Raw genomic sequence first — 18477 nt, forward strand, 5'->3', positions numbered from 1 at the left:
TAGCACAAAACCTTCAGGAGAATAGTGGATCCCAGTGGAAGAATTTGAAGACTGAAAGACTTGCAGTTAAGGTAGATTTATCATTAGGAGAACTTCAAGGAAATAGGAATGTGGTCAGAATCACTTAATATTTATTAGAAATCAAGATTCGGTAAATCATTTCTCTTTCAGAAAAATATCTTTAAAATGTGTATATTTTCAAATGCTCTTTTGTTTAAAAGAACATATAAAATTAAGATACTAGTGAATATAAACCAGTTTTAAATGTACTTGTTTCTCTTCATTTTTCCACCTTCAAAGGATTTCTTCTCATCAAGCACAAATGTGCTAATCTTTACAGCAAGACAAACTCTTCTGTGCTAAATCTTTTTATTCTTTTCTTTTCATCCTCTGAGAAAAGGTCTTCTTCACTGGTTGTAGTAGATGTAAAATCATAGTCTCTGGAATGACCATTTACAAAAGTAAATAAGGGATACTTCTCCTTAGAAGAAATTTTCAGCATCTGTAACAGAAAGTACAGAAGAATCCCTTATTGGATGCAATAGCGCACAGTAGGACCACATGATGAAATCTAAAGTTCAAGCCCTGAACTGCTCCTGTTAGCTTCTCCCATTTATATTTATCCAGTGCTACTGCTTTACTGTTCTGGCTAAAAAGACAAAAGTTGACCAGTACTTGCTGCACAGTTTATTTACAGCTAAATACCTACTTCCTCATTAGGATTAGACCATCAAAAATTAAGTATATTATATTCCTACCCCAAGCCCCCCAAAGTAAAGTCTTCTGGTCACATTGTTTGAAGAGCTACTAGTGAGTTAAGATTTATCTTCTGTAACAGACAGTGAAACAAAATGGTATCACTGATTATGGCAAAATACTGTGAATGACTGTTTAGTACCATAACGCAGAAAAAAAATTAAGTCAAAAAGATCCACTCTAATCTCAGTTCTACAACTTACTTTGATATGACTTTTGAAAAATCACTCTACCTCATCTATTTTTTTTTTTAGGTATTCATTTTTTATTTTTCTTTTTTTCTTTTTTAAAAAAATATAAATTTATTTATTTTAATTGGAGGCTAATTACTTTACAATATTGTATTGGTTTTGCCATACATCAACATGAATCCGCCACGGGTGTACACATGTTCCCCATCCTGAACCCCCCTCCACCTCCCTCCCCATACTTCATTTATAAAAGTGGGCAAAAGATATCCAGTCTCCTTACCTCAGAGAAAAGTTAGGATGACAAACGGCAATGAAAAGTTATTTTTTAAAATAAACAAGTTTTATTTAAAAGACCAAAATATAAGTTTGGTCTTTTCAAAGACTTCCATTTAAAAAAATATATTTCTGCAATAATCTAGTCAATACAAAAACAGTGTTTGTATATACTGCAATAATCCATACTTTACATATTACCTTCTAAAGTTATGTTATATAATATGGAAGTAAAATAAGTAATACCTGGAATATTGTGGGAACACCAACAACCTTTATATAACCTCTGTCAATTTGGGATTCACTGACAAGCCAATTAACTCATTCTACACCATTTAAGTCTTTCTGTTAAACAGTCTATTTAAATATTAAAACAGTTTTAATTTAGAAGTGAATAAAAATTTTTGAGTGAAGGATGTTTTTATAGAAATGAACATTTCTATAGGTAATCAGGGCTTATAAGAAGGATTCTGAAAAATTTATGTGGGTTACAAAGAATGCTGAAAAAATATCAATAGTATTTATACATCATTAATCATGATCAATTAAATATAACTTGTTTAAGGATAATTTTAGGAGCAAAAACTAAATTCTCTCAAATGTTGATATCCAAATGAAGGCTCATCAAATTCTTATATATTACATTTACAGATTCTCCTGAAACAAGGCTAAAATAAATACGTAGCCCTAGGATACGATACAATGTTAAATTTAAAATATTTCAATGAGACAGTTAATGAAATACATTTTCTAACAGTGAAAATGAACCATTTAAAAACAATCAAGTACTTAAAAAGCCAGATGTGATGAAAATCTGACCCTATAAATTCATATTGTGCTCCTATTTTTTATTCTCAAATTTAATTTATATTCTAAAAAAATGGGAGAGAGAAGGGCAAAAATATGGAAATGAAAAAGAGACAGAGGGAGCAGGGAGCTGGCATCTGATCAGGCATCTTTCACCTCCAGCCAATGGTTGGAATACAAGCCAAAATTGTTATCATTTTATATTCATTTAATGTCACTTGTAAAAGTCGAGTATCTAATAGGCAGGTATCATTGCATCATTTTTAATTCAACATAACAGAGCTAACATTATCATCTCTTCATCTTTTCTTTCAAAATCAAGAATTAAGTCATTTAGGTTTATTAGTTGTACATTAACTAAAATTCAAATCTGTGCCCCAAGGCAAAATATTAGAAAGGAACTCCCAGTCCTTTAATTATAAAATGCACCTACTTTTGCAAACCCACTTGCAATGTAAGGCCTTACTGCTGCTGCTGCTAAGTCGCTTCAGTCGTGTCTGACTCTGTGCGACCCCACAGATGGCAGCCCATTAGGCTCCTCTGTCCCTGGGATTCTCCAGGCAAGAATACTGGAGTGGGTTGCCATTTCCTTCTCCAATGCATGAAAGTGAAAAGTGAAAGGGAAGTCGCTCAGTCGTGTCTGACTCTTTGCAACCCCATGGACTGCAGCCTACCAGGCTCCTCCGTTCATGGGATTTTCCAGGCAAGAGTACTGGAGTGGGTTGACATTGCCTTCTCCGGTTTTGGACAATACTGCAGCATGAATTCAGACTGAAACCCGTATCAGTACTGGCTTACAGTTCAAATTCTCAGGGAAGTTCTTTTTAACTCCCTCCACTCAGTGCCAGGGTTGAAAAGTGGAAGTTTCTTTTCTGTCCTTTTCTGTGGGAAACTTTATTTCCCTTTTAATTTTATATTTACTTAGGTTGTAGCCTTTCAGTGTCCTAGCTTTTTAATTGGGTCCCTTTTTCCTTATCATGGGTTGTTTTCTTTATTCTTCAGTGACACATAAATTATGGTATAAAACTGATAGCATCCTAAAATTAATAAAATTTTATAAGGCCTCATTATATATACATATTGATTCAGGCTTTGAGAATTATATTTTCTAACTTTTCTACATTTAAACATTTTTAAAGACTAGAAGATGAACAATAAATTGAAAAAAATGTGTAAATGAAAATTCGATTTATTTAGATAAGTTTAAATCTTATACCATAAAAAAACTTGCACACAATGTTTTTGGTGGCTTTATCCATAATTGCCAAAACTTGGAAACAACAAAGATTTCCTTCTATAGATGAGTGGATAAACTGTGGTACACCCAGACAGGAGAAAATTACTATATACACTATATACTGTGTGATTCTCTCTATATATACACAGACACACACAATGCATTTTTACATACACACACACACACAGTTAAGTTGAGCAATGTTAAGTGATAATCTAACAAATAAAAACATGATATGATAGGAAGAAGTAAATTTAGGACAAATAAAAATAAAAATGCCAATGGAGATTTAAATGATCTAGCTTATTCTCATTTTATAAATGGAAAAATTGAGACCCAAAGGATTTAAACTGTTTTTCCAAGACGACATAACAGCAACAGCAAAAAGAGATAAACTGAAAATCAATTACTGAGACACTGCCTTATCAACAAGCCTTTCAAAGTTCTAAGTACCATATCAAGAATTTTTCAGATTTTTTAAAGAATAATCATTGATTTGAACATCTATGAGAAGGGAAAAGTTTAGTTTTCTTTTTTTACTACAAAATAGGATGCACTGTCAAAACATTAAGGTCCCTCCACAATGGATAATATAAAATCTACACCAAAAAAATTCCACATTAGGTTACCTATATGACTTGGGTATATCAATTGAGATAATATACAAAATAAAGATAATGAAAGTTATTTAATAACTTAGAGAAATAACTATTATATAATGGTAAAGGAAAAACAGCATATAACACTAGATATAAAGTTTAATCTCAGTTTTGTTAAAATAATTTTAAACACGTACTTTAAGAAGTTTAAAGAAAATACAACAAAATATTAACAGTTATCTCTGAATGAAAGACTTAATGGTGATTTTTTTATACTTTTATCTTCCAAAATTTCTAATATGTATTTCTTATACAGTGAGGAGAAAACCAAGTTTCTGGTTTTTTGTTTTTTTTTTTTAACTTAAGCTAACTGGATTTACTATCCCATAGCTATATTTCTAAAGCAGTTCAGTAGTTTACTCAACAATAAGTTTAGAACAGGCAAGTCTTCTGTTCTAGTTTAATAAGACAGCTAAAGATACACTGAAGAGGCTTGATTGTCGAAAAGGCAAATCATAAATGTCTTTTTAAGACGTCAAATATTTTATATAATTTTTCCTATGTCCTAAATTAATGGGTTTCAGAATTTACAAAGGAAATACCTAGAGGACAAAAATCAAGTAATTTCTTCCATCATAAAGCTAGCAGTTATAAAGTAAGAACAGAATGAGAACCAGATGACTCCTTCTCCCCAGCCCCAGAACCTTTTCTGCAAGTCTCTGCCACCACACATGTCAAATCAGACCCAGCACACAGCAGTCTGTACCTATGTGATCCATGCTGACCATGATGGAGGTAAATATTGTGTAGGGGTTAGGTTCTAAATCAGGTCTTAATGTGAAAATCAAATATAGTAAAATATTACCTTCAAAAAGTCTTTAAATTATTTAAAGGGTGTTATGCATAATTCTGTGTATACAACCATGTTTAGTAACATGTATAAGCGTACAGTATAGTGTGGTATACAGCAATGCACAATATGAAATAAAAAGTACACATGGACAAATACTATCATTGAACTGAAGTAAGTTAAATGTGCATGTGATGATAATTCCATTCTGTTCCCTCACTGCTGCTGCTGCTGCTAAGTCGCTTCAGTCATGTCCGACTCTCTGCAACCTCAGACGGCAGCCCACCAGGCTCCGCCGTCCCTGGGATTCTCCAGGCAAGAACACTGGAGTGGGTTGCCATTTCCTTAAATTCCTGTAGTTGAACTTTTAGCCCTTACTATGTTCAGTCACTCAGTCGTGTCTGACTCTTTGCGACCCCATGAACTGCAGCCTGCCAGGCTCCTCTGTCCATGGGGATTCCCAAGGCAAGAATACTGGAGTGGGTTGCCATGTCCTCCTCCAGGGGACCTTCCCAACCCAGGGATCAAACCCAGGTCTCCCGCACTGCAGACAGATTCTTTACCATCTGAGCCACCAGGAATTAACCATCTACATACAAGAAAATAAAGACTCATATTAGAAAAATCAAATAAATACATGTACTCTAACACACCCGGCTGAGCGATGAATACAAAAGTTGAGGGGTAAGTGAGAGTCTAAAATACTAAACCATAGGGGCCTCAGCATTCTTCACTTCCTGCTCTGGGAGCACAGAGAGGCAACATACATTCTACAGAGAGATGGAAGATTTTTTCTCTGAAAAAATAAAACAACCCTAGAGAAAAGATTACCACTTAATAACATTTGGGGGTCACCTAGTAAAATGTAAGGCTCATCACCTGATCACCTTAGTATGAAGGTCACCAGCTAAAAAGCCATACTCAAACACAGGGAACATCTACTCAGCTCTTTAGTGCCCCACTTTCAAGTATAAACAGACACAGAAGATCACCAGTCATTTGGAGGAAAGCATCAAATGGAAAATTGGAAGATTAAAACAAAAAAATAGAAAACCAACCAAATAAAAAAGGATCTAAAAGGAAGGGAACATAAAAAGCAAAGGAAATGGAGAAAAATTTCAAAATTACTATAATTAATTTCCTTAGGGGAGAAGAGAAGGTAATACACCCACTAAAAAATGAAAGAATGCTATGAAGAATGAGTAATAGAAAAATATAAATAATTCCTAGAAATGTAAATATCATGATTGAAATTTGAGAATAAAAGCATTAAAAGATGGAGAAAATCCCCTAATACAAAAAGATAAAGACAAAGAAAATAAAAGGAAAAAAATACAGGAAAATCAGAGGACAATTCAGAGGGTCCAACAACCATATAATAAAAATTCCAGAAAGAAAGAATGAAGAAAAACAAAAGATAGGAAATAATGTTATATCTATTTTAAAAAAATTTTATTCTCAGACTGGAAGGAAACAATCAAGGAAAAGGAATAAACCAGGACACACAATGAAGTTTTAGAATACTAAGGATAATTAGTAATAGCTAACACATTATATAGTACCTACAGAGTATTAATCTAGTAATCATTTAATCTTCATAATAATGCTACTGAGAGGTAGCTATTATTATTTTTATTCCATGAGAACATTGATGCACAGAGAGGTTAACCAGTGAGGCCAGAGGTATACAGTCCTGAGATGGTGGAGTCAGGATTCAAATCTGAAAACTTTCAGAAAGGAAAAAATGTTTACATTCAGAGGAAAATAATCCACAGTGACATTAAGCTTCTCAACAGCAACACTGGATGCTAGAAGGGAGCAGAGCAATGTCTCTAACGTTTGGTGGGGCAGGAGGCAGGGGATTATTCCATTCTAGAATTCTATATAATATCAATAAATGAAAAGATAAAGATGGTCAGACATGCAAGAATTCAAAAACTTTATCATCTACTCATACTTTTCTTTGAAAGTATGCTTTCATACTAGAAACTATGCTTCAGCAAAATGAAAGTGAAAGTTGCCCAGTCATGTCCAACTCTTTGTGACCCCATGGACTATCCATGGAATTCTCCAGGCCAGAATACTGGAGTGGGTAGCCTTTCCCTTCTCCAGGGGATCTTCCCAACCCAGGGATCGAACCCAGGTCTCCCACATTGCAGGCAGACTCTTTAACAGCTGAGCCACAAAGGAAGCCCAAGAATACTGGAGTGGGTAGCCTATTCCTTCTCTAGCGGATCTTCCCAACCCAGGAATCAAACTGAGGTCTCCTGCATTGCAGGCGGATTCTTTACTAACTGAGCTATCAGAGAAGCCCACGCTTCAGCAAAACAAGGAATTAAACTAAATAAAGATTCAGAAGATAGGGGGTCCAATGGAGAAAGGCAGCATTAGGAAGTTCCAAACAGACAATTCTGCGTCAAGTCTAGAGAAGAAAGAAGACTGCAGTCAAGAGAAAACTGAGAGAGAAAAGTCTCCAGAAAAAAGAAGGAAAGAAGAAAATGATATATTTTCTTACATTTATATTCATGAAAAATTTGCTGCTAGGTACTTGACAGATATGAGTAAAAAATTAAAGGAAATATCAGTCAGTATGGGATTCCCAGGTGGCCCAGTGGTAAAAAAAAATTAATCTACAATGCAGGAGACATGGGTTCATTCCTGGACCAGGAATATCCCCTGGAGAAGGAAATGGGAACCCACTTCAGAATTCTTGCCTGGGAAATCCCACGGACAGAGGAGCCTGATGGGCTACAGCCCATGGGGTCACAAAGAGTCGGTCACGACTTAGTGACTAAACAACAAACGACAACTCAGTACGTGCAAAGGAAATAAAAAGGGGAGAGGTAGTATTTACTCCAAGAAAATAAAATTTAGAGAGAAAAGAAATGTGATCATAGTATACCATGTGATTAGTGAGCAACATTATGTCGTTGCTGTTGTTGTTTGGTCAGTGGCTCAGTGAGTAAAGAATCTGCCTGCAAAGCAGGAGACCTGGGTTCAATTTCTGGGTCAGGAAGATCCCCTGGAGAAGGAAACAGCAACCTACTCCAGTATTTTTACCTGGAGAATTCCATGGACAGAGGAGCCTGGTGGCTAGTCAATGGGGTCAGAAAGAGTCAGATATGATTGAGTGACTAACACTTTCATTTTCACAGTAGTCAGATAAGAGAATGTAGGAACTGCACAATTATTCAAGAGTGTGGGGCATCATGTTGGTAACTTTCAAACAGCTCAGAAAAAAAATTATTTGTATTATATTTACAATGTTTCTATAAGGATGGAATTATTCCAATTTTTAATAAAGACAAAATAAAATGTATTAAACAAGAACTGAGTGACTTTATCACCAGCAAATAGCACAAAAGAAACAGTAAAGGAATTGTTCAGAAAGAAGTAAAATAATCCCAGAGGAAAATAAAGTAATACAGGAAAGATTGAAGGGCATCACAAAGGATAACTCTGACTATTTAAAAAATAACACCATGTGGAATTTAAAATGTGTATAAGGTTAAATTATATGACAATAAAACACAAAAAAACAGGCTTCAAGGAAATAAATATTACTAGACACTTCCTTGTAGCTCAAACAGTATAAAAATCTGCTGGCAATGCAGGAGACCAGGGTTTGATCCCTGGGTCGAGAAGATCCTCTGGAGAAGGGAATGGAAATCCACTCTAGTATACTTGCCTGGAGAATTCCATGGACACAGGAGCCTCGTGGGCGACAGTTCATGGGGTCGCAAAGAGTTGGACACGACTGAGCGACTAACACACACGCACACAGTTCTGCACAGGCCACCACCACCAGGATACTACATAGAGCGGAGACTGAACACTACCCTGTCTTCCTGTAAAAAGGCCTATTTACTTAGCTAGAGCTTCATCCCAAGGGACAGGCTTTAGTAATCCTCAAATATACAGGCAAAGGAGGCACTCCCAGGGAAATTAGGCAGGGAGACACCATCCCTGAGCGCTCCTGTAGCCTCACTACAGTGCAGCAAGACTCCCCATGATGGAGCTTAAACACTGTCAAGGGCCCCCCTTTTTGTAATTGTCATCCAGGGGACACCATCAAATCTCCTGGTCTGGAGTCCAGCAGTTTTACTGACTATGGCCCTATGAAACTGCATCAGTTCCGTTGCTCAGTTATGTCTGACTCTTTGCAACCCCATGGACTGCAGCCCACCAGGCTTCCCTGTCCATCACCAACTCCCAGAGCTTGCTCAAATATATGTACAACAAGTCGGTGATGGCATCCAACCATCTCATTCGCTGTCGTCCCCTTCTCCTCCTGCCTTAAATCTTTCCCAGCATCAGGGTCTTTTCAAATGAGTCAGCTCTTTGCATCAGGTGGCCAAAGGATTGGAGTTTCAGCTTCAGCATCAGTCTTTCCAATGAACACCCAGGACTGATTTCCTTTAGGATGGACTGGTTGGATCTCCTTGCAGTCCAAGGGACTCTCAAGAGTCTTCTCCAACACCACAGTTCAAAAGCATCAATTCTCTAGCACTTAGCTTTCTTTATAGTCCGACTCTCACATCCATCCATGACTACTGGAAAAACCATAGCTTTGACTAGACAGACCTTTGTTGGCGAAGTAATGTCTCTGCTTATTAATATGCTGTCTAGGTTGGCCATAACTTTTCTTCCAAGGAGCAAGCGTCTTTTAATTTCATGGCTGCAGTCACCATTTGCAGTGATTTTGGAGCCTAAAAGAATAAAGCCTGTCACTGTTTCCATTGTTTCCCCGTCTATTTCCCATGAAATGATGGGACCAGATGCCATTATCTTAGTTTTCTGAATGTTAAGTTTTAAGCCAACTTTTTCACTCCTCTTTCACTTTCATCAAGAGGCTCTTTACTTCTTTGCTTTCTGCCAAAAGGTGGTGTCATCTGTGCATCTGAGGTTACTGATATTGATCCCCTCAATCTTGATTCCAGCTTGTGCTTCATCCAGGCTGGCATTTAACATGATGTACTCTGCATATAAGTTAAATAAGCAGGGTGAGAATATACAGCCTTGACGTACTCCTTTCCCAATTTGGAACCAGTCTGTTGTTCCATGTCCAGTTCTAACTGTTGCTTTTTAACCAGCATACAGATTTCTCAGGAGGCAGATCAGGTGGTCTGGCATTTCCACCTCCTTAAAAAATTTTCAGTTTGTTGTGATCCACACAGTCAAAGGCTTTGACATAATCAATAAAGCAGAAGCAGATGTTTTTCTGGAAGTCTCTTGCTTTTTCAATGATCCAATGGATGTTGGCCATTTGATCTCTGGTTCCTCTGCCTTTTCTAAATCCAGCTTGAACATCTGGAAGTTCACAGTTCATGTATTGTTGAAGCCTGCCTTGGAGGATTTTGAGCATTACTTTGCTAGCATGTGAGATGAGTACAATTGTGCAGTAGTTTGAACATTCTTTGGCATTGCCTTTCTTTGGGATGAAATGAAAACTGACCATTTCCAGTTCTGGGGACATTGCTGAGTTTTCCAAATTTGCTGGCATACTGAATGCAGCACTTTCATAGCATCATCTTTCAGGATTTGAAACAGCTCAACTGGAATTCCATCACCTCCACTAGCTTTGTTCATAGTGATGCTTCCTAAGGCCCACTTGACTTCATATTCCAGGATGTCTGACTCTAGGTAAATGATTATACCATCATGGTTATCTGGGTCATGAAGATCTTTTTTGGATAATCCTTCTGTGTATTCTTGCCACTTCTTAATATCTTCTGCTTCTGTTAGGTCCATACCATTTCTGACCTTTATTGAGCCTATCTTTGCAGGAAATCATCAGATTTCATGCAAATCATCACTGACCATCACCTCTTGGCAGAGAACTCGAATTCTGGTTCTGGTCTGGTCTGATTTCTGGTAGGGCTGAGTTCCAGTCCTCCCTTCTCTGGAGGCCCAGGGAAAAGTCCCATAACGCCTGGGTATCTGTAGGTGGCAGGAGACGTCTGTAAGGCCACCCCTTTTGCCCATCCTCTCCCTTCTTCTTTCAACCTGGCTTCCTTTCCTCCCTTGAAATCTTTGATGTTAGTACTTGGATCTGAAGTTCTGTGTCTCTATAGGAGGTTTTCTGAGAGACTGTACTCTTGTATTTAAGGGCTTCCCTGGTGGTGCAGAGGTTAAAGCGTCTGCCTGCAATGTGCGAGACCTGGGTTCGATCCCTGGGTCAGGAAGATCCCCTGGAGAAGGAAATGGCAACCCACTCCAGTATTCTTGCCTGGAGAATCCCATGGAGGCAGGAGCTTGGTGGGCTATAGTTCACAGGTCGCAAAGAGTTAGACACAACTGAGCGACTTCACTTTCACTTTGCATGAAATGCTTCCCTGGTACCTCTAATTTTCTTGAAGAGATCTCTAGTCTTTCTCATTCTGTTGTTTTCCTCCATTTCTTTGCACTGATCACTGAGGAAGGCTTTCTTGTCTCTCCTTGCTATGCGTTGGAATTCTGCATTCAAACAGGCATATATTTCTTTTTCTCCTTTGCCTTTAGCTTCTCTTCTTTTCTCAGTTATTTGCAAGGCCTCCTCAGACAACCACTTTGCCTTTCTGCATTTCTTTTTCTTGGGGTTGGTCTTGATCACTGCCTCCTGTACAATGTCATGAACCTCCGTCCATAGTTCTTTAGGCACTCTATCAGATCTAAACCCTTGAATCTATGTGTCACTCTCACTGTATAATCCTAACGGATTTGATTTAGGTCATACCTGAGTGGTCTAGTGGTTTTCCCCACTTTCTTCAATTTAAGTCTGAATTTGGCAGCAAGAAGTTCATGATCTGAGACACAGTCAGCTCCTGGTCTTGTTTTTGCTGACTGTATAGAGCTTCCCCATCTTTGGCTGCAAAGAATATAATCAATCTGATTTTGGTATCAACCACCTGATGTCCATGTGTAAAGTCTTTCTTGTGTTGTTGGAAGAGGGTGTTTGCTATGACCAGTGCATTTTCTTGGTAAAACTCTATTAGCCTTTGACCTGCTTCATTTTGTACCCCAAGGCCAAATTTGCCTGTTACTCCAGGTATCTCTTGACTTCCTACTTTTGCATTCCAGTCCCCTATAATGAAAAGGACATCTTTTGGGGGTGTTAGTTCTAGAAGGTCTTGTAGGTCTTCACAGACCCATTCAGCTTCAGCTTCTTCAGCATTACTGGTCAGGGCATAGACTTGGATTACTGTGATATTGAATGATTTGCCTTGGAAACGAACAGACACTCTGTTGTTTTTGAGACTGCATCCAAGAACTGCATTTTGGACTCTCTTGTTGACGATGATGGCTCCTTCATTTCTTCTAAGTGATTATTGCCCATACTAGTAGATATAACAGTCATCTGAGTTAAATTCAGCCATTTCAGTCCATTTTAGTTCACTGATTCCTAAAATGTCAATGTTCACTCCTGCCATCTCCTGTTTGACCACTTCCAGTTTGCTTTAATTCATGGACCTAACACTCTAGGTTCCTATGCAATATTGCTCTTTATAGCATCAGACCTTGCTTCTATCACCAGTCACATCCACAACTGGATGTTGTTTTTGCTTTCACTCCATCTCTTCATTCTTTCTGGAGTTGTTTCTCCACTGATCTCCAGTAGCATATGGGGCACTTACTGACCTAGGGAGTTCATCTTTCAGTGTCTTATCTTTTCGCCTTTTCATACTGTTCATGGGGTTCTCAAGGCAAGAATACTGAAGTGGTTTGCCATTCCCTTCTCCAGTGGACTCATTTTGTCAGAACTTTCCACCATAACCCATCTGTCTTGGGTGGCCCTACAGGGCATGGCTTAGTTTCATTGAGTTAGACAAGGCTGTGGTCCATGTGATCAGTTTGGGGTTAGTTTTCTGTGATTGTGGTTTTCATTCTGTCTGCTCTCTGATGGAAGAGGCTTATGGAAGCTTCGTGATGGGAGAGATTGATCCAGGAGAAAGAAGCAGTGTCCGTGCAAGAGACTGACCCAGACTTGCCTGTGAGTGTCCAGGAGTCTCCAGCAGAGGCATGGGTCGGTGGTGGACTGCTGAAGGGTGGGGGGCACTGAGTGCAGCAGTGCATGCATGGGACCTCTTGAAGGAGGTCGCCATTATCTTCATTACCTCCACTTCAGTTTGGCCCCTGGTGGCTCAGAGGTAAAGCATCTGCCTGCAATGCAGGAGACCTGGGATTGATCCCTGGGTCAAGAAGATCCCCTGGAAAAGGAAATGGCAACACACTCCAGTACTCTTGCCTGGACAATCCCATGGACAGAGAAGGTAGACTACAGTCCATGGACTGCAAAGATTCGGGTGACTTCACTTTTACTTTCTCACTTTATAGTTTGGCCTCAGCTCAAACAACAGGGAGGGAACGCAGCCCTGCCCATCAACAGAAAATTGGATTAAAGATTTACTGAGCATGGCCCCACCCATCAGAACAAGACCCAGACCCAAAACTGCATTTAGCTGCATATTTTAAAAGCTGCTGACTGAACCTAGATAGTGTATTCAAAAGGAGAGACATTACTTTGCCAACAAAGGTCTGTCTAGTCAAGGCTATGGTTTTTCCAGTAGTCATGTATGGATGTGAGAGTTGGACTGTGAAGAAGGCTGAGCGCCACAGAATTGATGCTTTTGAACTGTGGTATTGGAGAAGACTCTTGAGAGTCCCTTGGACTGCAAGGAGATCCAACCAGTCCATTCCAAAGGAGATCAGTCCTGGGTGTTCTTTGGAAGGAATGATGCTAAAGCTGAAACTCCAGTACTTTGGCTACCTCATGCGAAGAGCTGACTCATTGGAAAAGACTCTGATGCTGGGAGGGATTGGGGGCAGGAGAAGAAGGGGACAACAGAGGGTGAGATGGCTGGATGGCATCACCGACTCAATGGACGTAAGTTTGAGTGAACTCTGGGAGTTGGTGATGGACGGGGAGGCCTGGTGTGCTGCAATTCATGGGGTCGCAAAGGGCTGGACACGACTGAGTGACTGAACTGAACTAACTGAGGATCTGGCACCCCATCAGCCTGAAATTAGGTGTTAAATGAGGTTCCCCCCCTTGAAACACTGACAGGTCTTAGTATGCTCTAAACAACACAGGTATATCAAGAATAAACCAGGTGGTACTCCAAAAAGAGCCAGGATGGGTGAGCACCCTGTGTCCTGCCCTGGTGCACAGCAGTCGAGGCACAAGATGGCTAGGCAAATCCCCCAACCCCACCATACCCATGCAACAGCTGACCCACAAAAGGGCCAGGCAAGTGCCTTGAACTCCACCCACCCCTCACAAATACAAAACTTTAACTAATCCTTACCCACACCATGCAGACACTGAGCCACAACTGGGGTAGGTAAGCAATTTATGTTCTGCCCTCCCTGCACAATGGCCAAGCCACAATCAGGCCAGGCAAGGGCCCTGAGCCCAACCCTCCCCACACAGCAGCCTCAGCCCTATCACATCTGGTAGGCACACAGCCCACACAAAGGACTCCCATAGAGTACCTGACACTGGTGACCAGAGGAGAGTGCATTTCTGAGCCACACGGTACAGCTCCTATATAAGATCACTCCTTCAGACAGAGGCAGCCATTGTAGCTAATACACACAGACAAACAGACAGGCAAAAGGAGGAGACACAGGAATATGTTCCAAACCAAAGAACAAAGCAAATCCCTCCCCCAAAACCTTCATTAAACAGAGATAAGCAACCTATCTGATAAAGAGTTCAAAACAATGATCATAAAGAGCCTATGATCTCAGGAGAAGAATGCATGAGCAAAATGAGAATTTAAAAAAAAGACAGAAAATATAAGAAAGTACCAAACAGAAGTTGCAACAACTGAAAAATACACTAGAGGGGTTCAAGAGCAGAATGGCTTTAAAACAGAAACACCAATCTGGAAGACAAAGCAATGGAAAACATCCAGACAGAGTGGCGATATGAAGAAATAATTAAAAGAAGACAGGATCTCTTAAGGGACTTTCGGGGCAATATCAAGCAGCATACTGTTTCGATTATAGTGATCTCAGAAGGAGAAGACAGAAAGAAAGGACCAAAAAGTTATTTGAATAATGTCTGAAAATTTCCATAATTGGGGAAAGGACACAGATACCCAGGTCTAAGAAGCCCAGAGAATTCCAAATAAGATGGACCCAAAGGAAAACATACCAACCACATTATAATGGTAAAAGTTAAGGATAAAAAGAGAATCTTAAAAGCAGAAAGAGAATGGCAATTTATTTTGTACCAGGGAAAGCCCATGACGCTATGAGCAGATTTTCAGCAGAAACTTCACAGGCCAGGAAAGGAGTGGTATGACATATTCAAAGTGCACAGAGGAAAAAACTGCCAACTAAGAATTCTCTACCCAGCAAACTTATCGTTCAAAATTGAAGGAGAGATTAAGAGTTTTACAAATAAATAAAGCTGAAAAGTTTATCACCACTAAAACACTACAAAAAATGCTAAAGGGACTTCTCTAACTTAAAAAGAAAAGCACTAATTACTAAGAAAGCATATAAAAGTAAAAATCTCAGTGGAAGAGGTAAACAAATGATAAAGGTAGTAAATCAGTCACTTATAAAGCAAGTACAAATGGTAAAAGACAAAAGCAGTACAAAAACTTTAAAAATGTAATAATTAGTCAAAGTGAAGTTGCTCAGTCGTATCCGACTCTTTGTGACCCCATGGACTGTAGCTTATCAGGCTCCTCCATCCATGGGATTTTCCAGGCAAATGGAAGTGGATTGCCATTTGGAGTGGATTGCCATTTCCTTCTCCAGGGGATCTTCCCGAGCCAGGAATCAAACCCAGGTCTCCCACATTGCAGGCAGACACTTTACCGTCTGAGCCACCAGGGAAGCCCAATAATTAGTCAAGGGATACATAAAATAGTAAGATGTAAAATATGTCAGCAAAAATATCAAACATGGAGTCAAAATAAATGTGTTCAAAATTAAATTACTATCAACTTAAAAGAGACTGCTATATACAGAGAATGTTATGTGAATCTCACAGTAAGGACAAAGGGAAAAAAGTAAATATACAAAAGAAAGTGAGAAAGGAATGCAAATACATATGCCGCCTACAAGACACTCACTTCAAACCTAAAGACACTGATTGAAGTGAAGAGATGGAAAAAGATATACCATGAAAACAGAAACAAAAAAGCTAGGATAGCAATACTTAGACAAATTAAACTTTAAAACAAAAACTATTAACAAAACACAAAGAATTATAACAATAAAAGGTTCAATCCTATAAGCGGATACAACATTTTGTAAACATTTAAGCACCAACATGGTGTGTGCATACTCAGTCGCAGTCATGTGACACTTCATGACCCCATGGACAGTAGCCCACCAGACTTCTCTGTCCATGGGATTATCCAGGCAAGAATATGGAGGTGGGTTGCCATTTCCCCCTCCAGGGATCTTCCCAAACCAGGGATTGAACCCATTTCTGAGCCTCCTTCATTGGCAGGTGGATTCCTTACCAATGAGCCACCTGGGAAGCCCATGCACCCAACATAGGAACACCAAAATATATAAAGCAAATATTAATGTAAATAAAGGAAGAAATAAACAGCAATACAACAATAGTAGGGGACTTTCACAGTCCACTTATATCAAAGGACAGATCATCCAGACAGAAAAATCAACAAAGAAACATCAGCCTTAAATGACACATTAGACCAGATGGACTCAATATAAATATATACAGGACATTCCAGTCAGAAACAGCAGAACACTCATTCTTTTCAAATGCACATGGAACATTCTATAAGATAGATCACATGTTAGGTCAGAAAACAAGTCTCAATAAACTTAAGAAGATTAAAATCATACCAAACATCATTTTCAACCATAACCAACAACAGTATAAAACAAGAAATCAATTATAAGAAGAAAATTGAATACACTATATACCCAAAACTAACATAATATTGTAAGTCAACATATTTCTTAAATTAGGATTTACATTTTGTTCAGATAAATACCCAGAAGTGGTATTGCTGGATTGTATCGCAGTTCTATTTTTAGTTTTCTGAGGAATCTTCATGCTATTTCTCATAGCAGCTGTACTACTTTATATTACCATCACCAGTGCATGACAGTTTCCTTTTCTCCACATCTTCACCAACCCTTGTTATTGTCTTTGTAATTTTAACCATCTAGTGTATGTGTATAAGATGGTAAATTATTGTGATTTTGCATTTCCCTGATAATTTGTGATGTTAAGCATCTTTACATATGCTTGTTAGCCATCCGTATGTCTTCTTTAGAAAAATGTTTATTCAGGTCTCCTGTCCATTTTTAAATAGAGTTTTTTGTTTTGTTTGCTGTTTAGTTGTACGCGTGCTTTAAATATTTAGATATCAACTGCTTATCAGATATATCATTTGCAAATATTTTCTCCCATTCCATAGGTTGCCTTTTCATTTTGCTGATGGTTTTGCTATGCATTAACTTTTTGGTTTAATATGGTCTCATTTGTTTATTTTTGCTTCTATTGCCCTTGCCCGAGAAGATATATTGAAAAAAAAAAAAATTGCTAAGACTAACAGCAAGGGCTTACTGTCTATGTTTTATTTGAGGAGTTCATCAGGGATACTGGCCTATATGCACCCCTTTCTCTTTTTGTAGTGTCTTTGTCTGGATTTGGTATTAGGTTAATGCTAGCCAATGTTCATTTCTCTCCAATTTTTTGGAATAATTTGAGAAGGACAGGAATTAATGCTTCTCTAAATGTTTGGTAGAATTCATCTGTTAAGCCATCTGAAACTAGATTTTGCTGGGAGTTTCTTTTTTCTTAATGATTCAACTTTATTACTAGCAATTGATCTATTCAGATTTTCTATTTCTTTGTGATTTGGTCTTAGAAGATTGTATGTTTATAGAAATTTATCCATTTCCTTTAGGTTGTCCAATTTGTTGACATATAATTGTTCATAGTATTCTCTTATGATCTTTTGTATTACTATGGTATTGGTTGCAATTTTTCCTCTTCATTTCCAATATTATTTATTTGGGTTCTCTTATCTTGATGAGTCTGGCTGGACATTGTCAATTTTGTTTATCATTTCAAAGAACCAACATTTAGTTTCATTAGTCTTTTTTCTATTGCTTTTAAAATCTCTCATTTATTTCTGCTCTCATCGTTACTACTTTGGGTTTTGTTAGTTCTTTTTTTCCTAGTTCCCTGAAATATAAAATTAGATTGTTTATTTGAGATCTTTCTTGTTTCTTGAGGTAGGTCTCTATAACTATGAACTTCCCTCTTAGAACTGCTTTTGCTGTGTCTCCAGATTCTGGAAAGTTGTGATCTCATTTTTATTTGTCTCAAGGTTCTTAAAAAAACTTTCTCTTTGATATCTTCATTGACTTCTTGATTGTGTAGTAGCACACGGTTTAACCTCCAAATATTTGTGGTTTTCCAGTTTCTTTTTTTTGCATTTTTGTACACTAATAACAAATTATCAAAAAGAGAAATGAAGAAAATCTCATTTACAACTGCATCAAAAAGAACAATATACCTAGGAATAAATTTAACCAAGAAGGTGAAAGACCTGTACTCTGAAAACATGACAAAAGAAACTAAAGAAGACAACTGAACTGGAAGACTCAATACTATTCAAATACTACTGAAAGCAATCTGCAGTCAATGTAATCTCTATCAAAATGCCAATGGCATTTTTTGCATAAAGGAAAGAAATAATTCTAAAATTTGTATGAAATCACAAAAGACCTCAAATATCCAGAGAGATTCTTGAGAATGAAGAACAAAGCTGGAAG

At 38.2% G+C, this 18477-nt stretch overlaps 1 protein-coding gene across 1 annotated transcript in view; it reads right to left on the minus strand.

Moving 5' to 3' along the window:
- Positions 1-334: 334 nt before the first annotated feature.
- The window catches only part of ATG4C (autophagy related 4C cysteine peptidase), a 72047-nt gene continuing 53904 nt past the window's right edge, over positions 335-18477 (minus strand). The window contains exon 11 of the mRNA XM_052637662.1: positions 335-502. Coding sequence (XP_052493622.1) covers positions 335-502 — 168 coding nt within the window. The remainder of the gene's footprint in view (positions 503-18477) is intronic.

Source organism: Budorcas taxicolor, chromosome 3, assembly GCF_023091745.1.
Source record: "Budorcas taxicolor isolate Tak-1 chromosome 3, Takin1.1, whole genome shotgun sequence".
NCBI classification, from domain to species: domain Eukaryota; kingdom Metazoa; phylum Chordata; class Mammalia; order Artiodactyla; family Bovidae; genus Budorcas; species Budorcas taxicolor.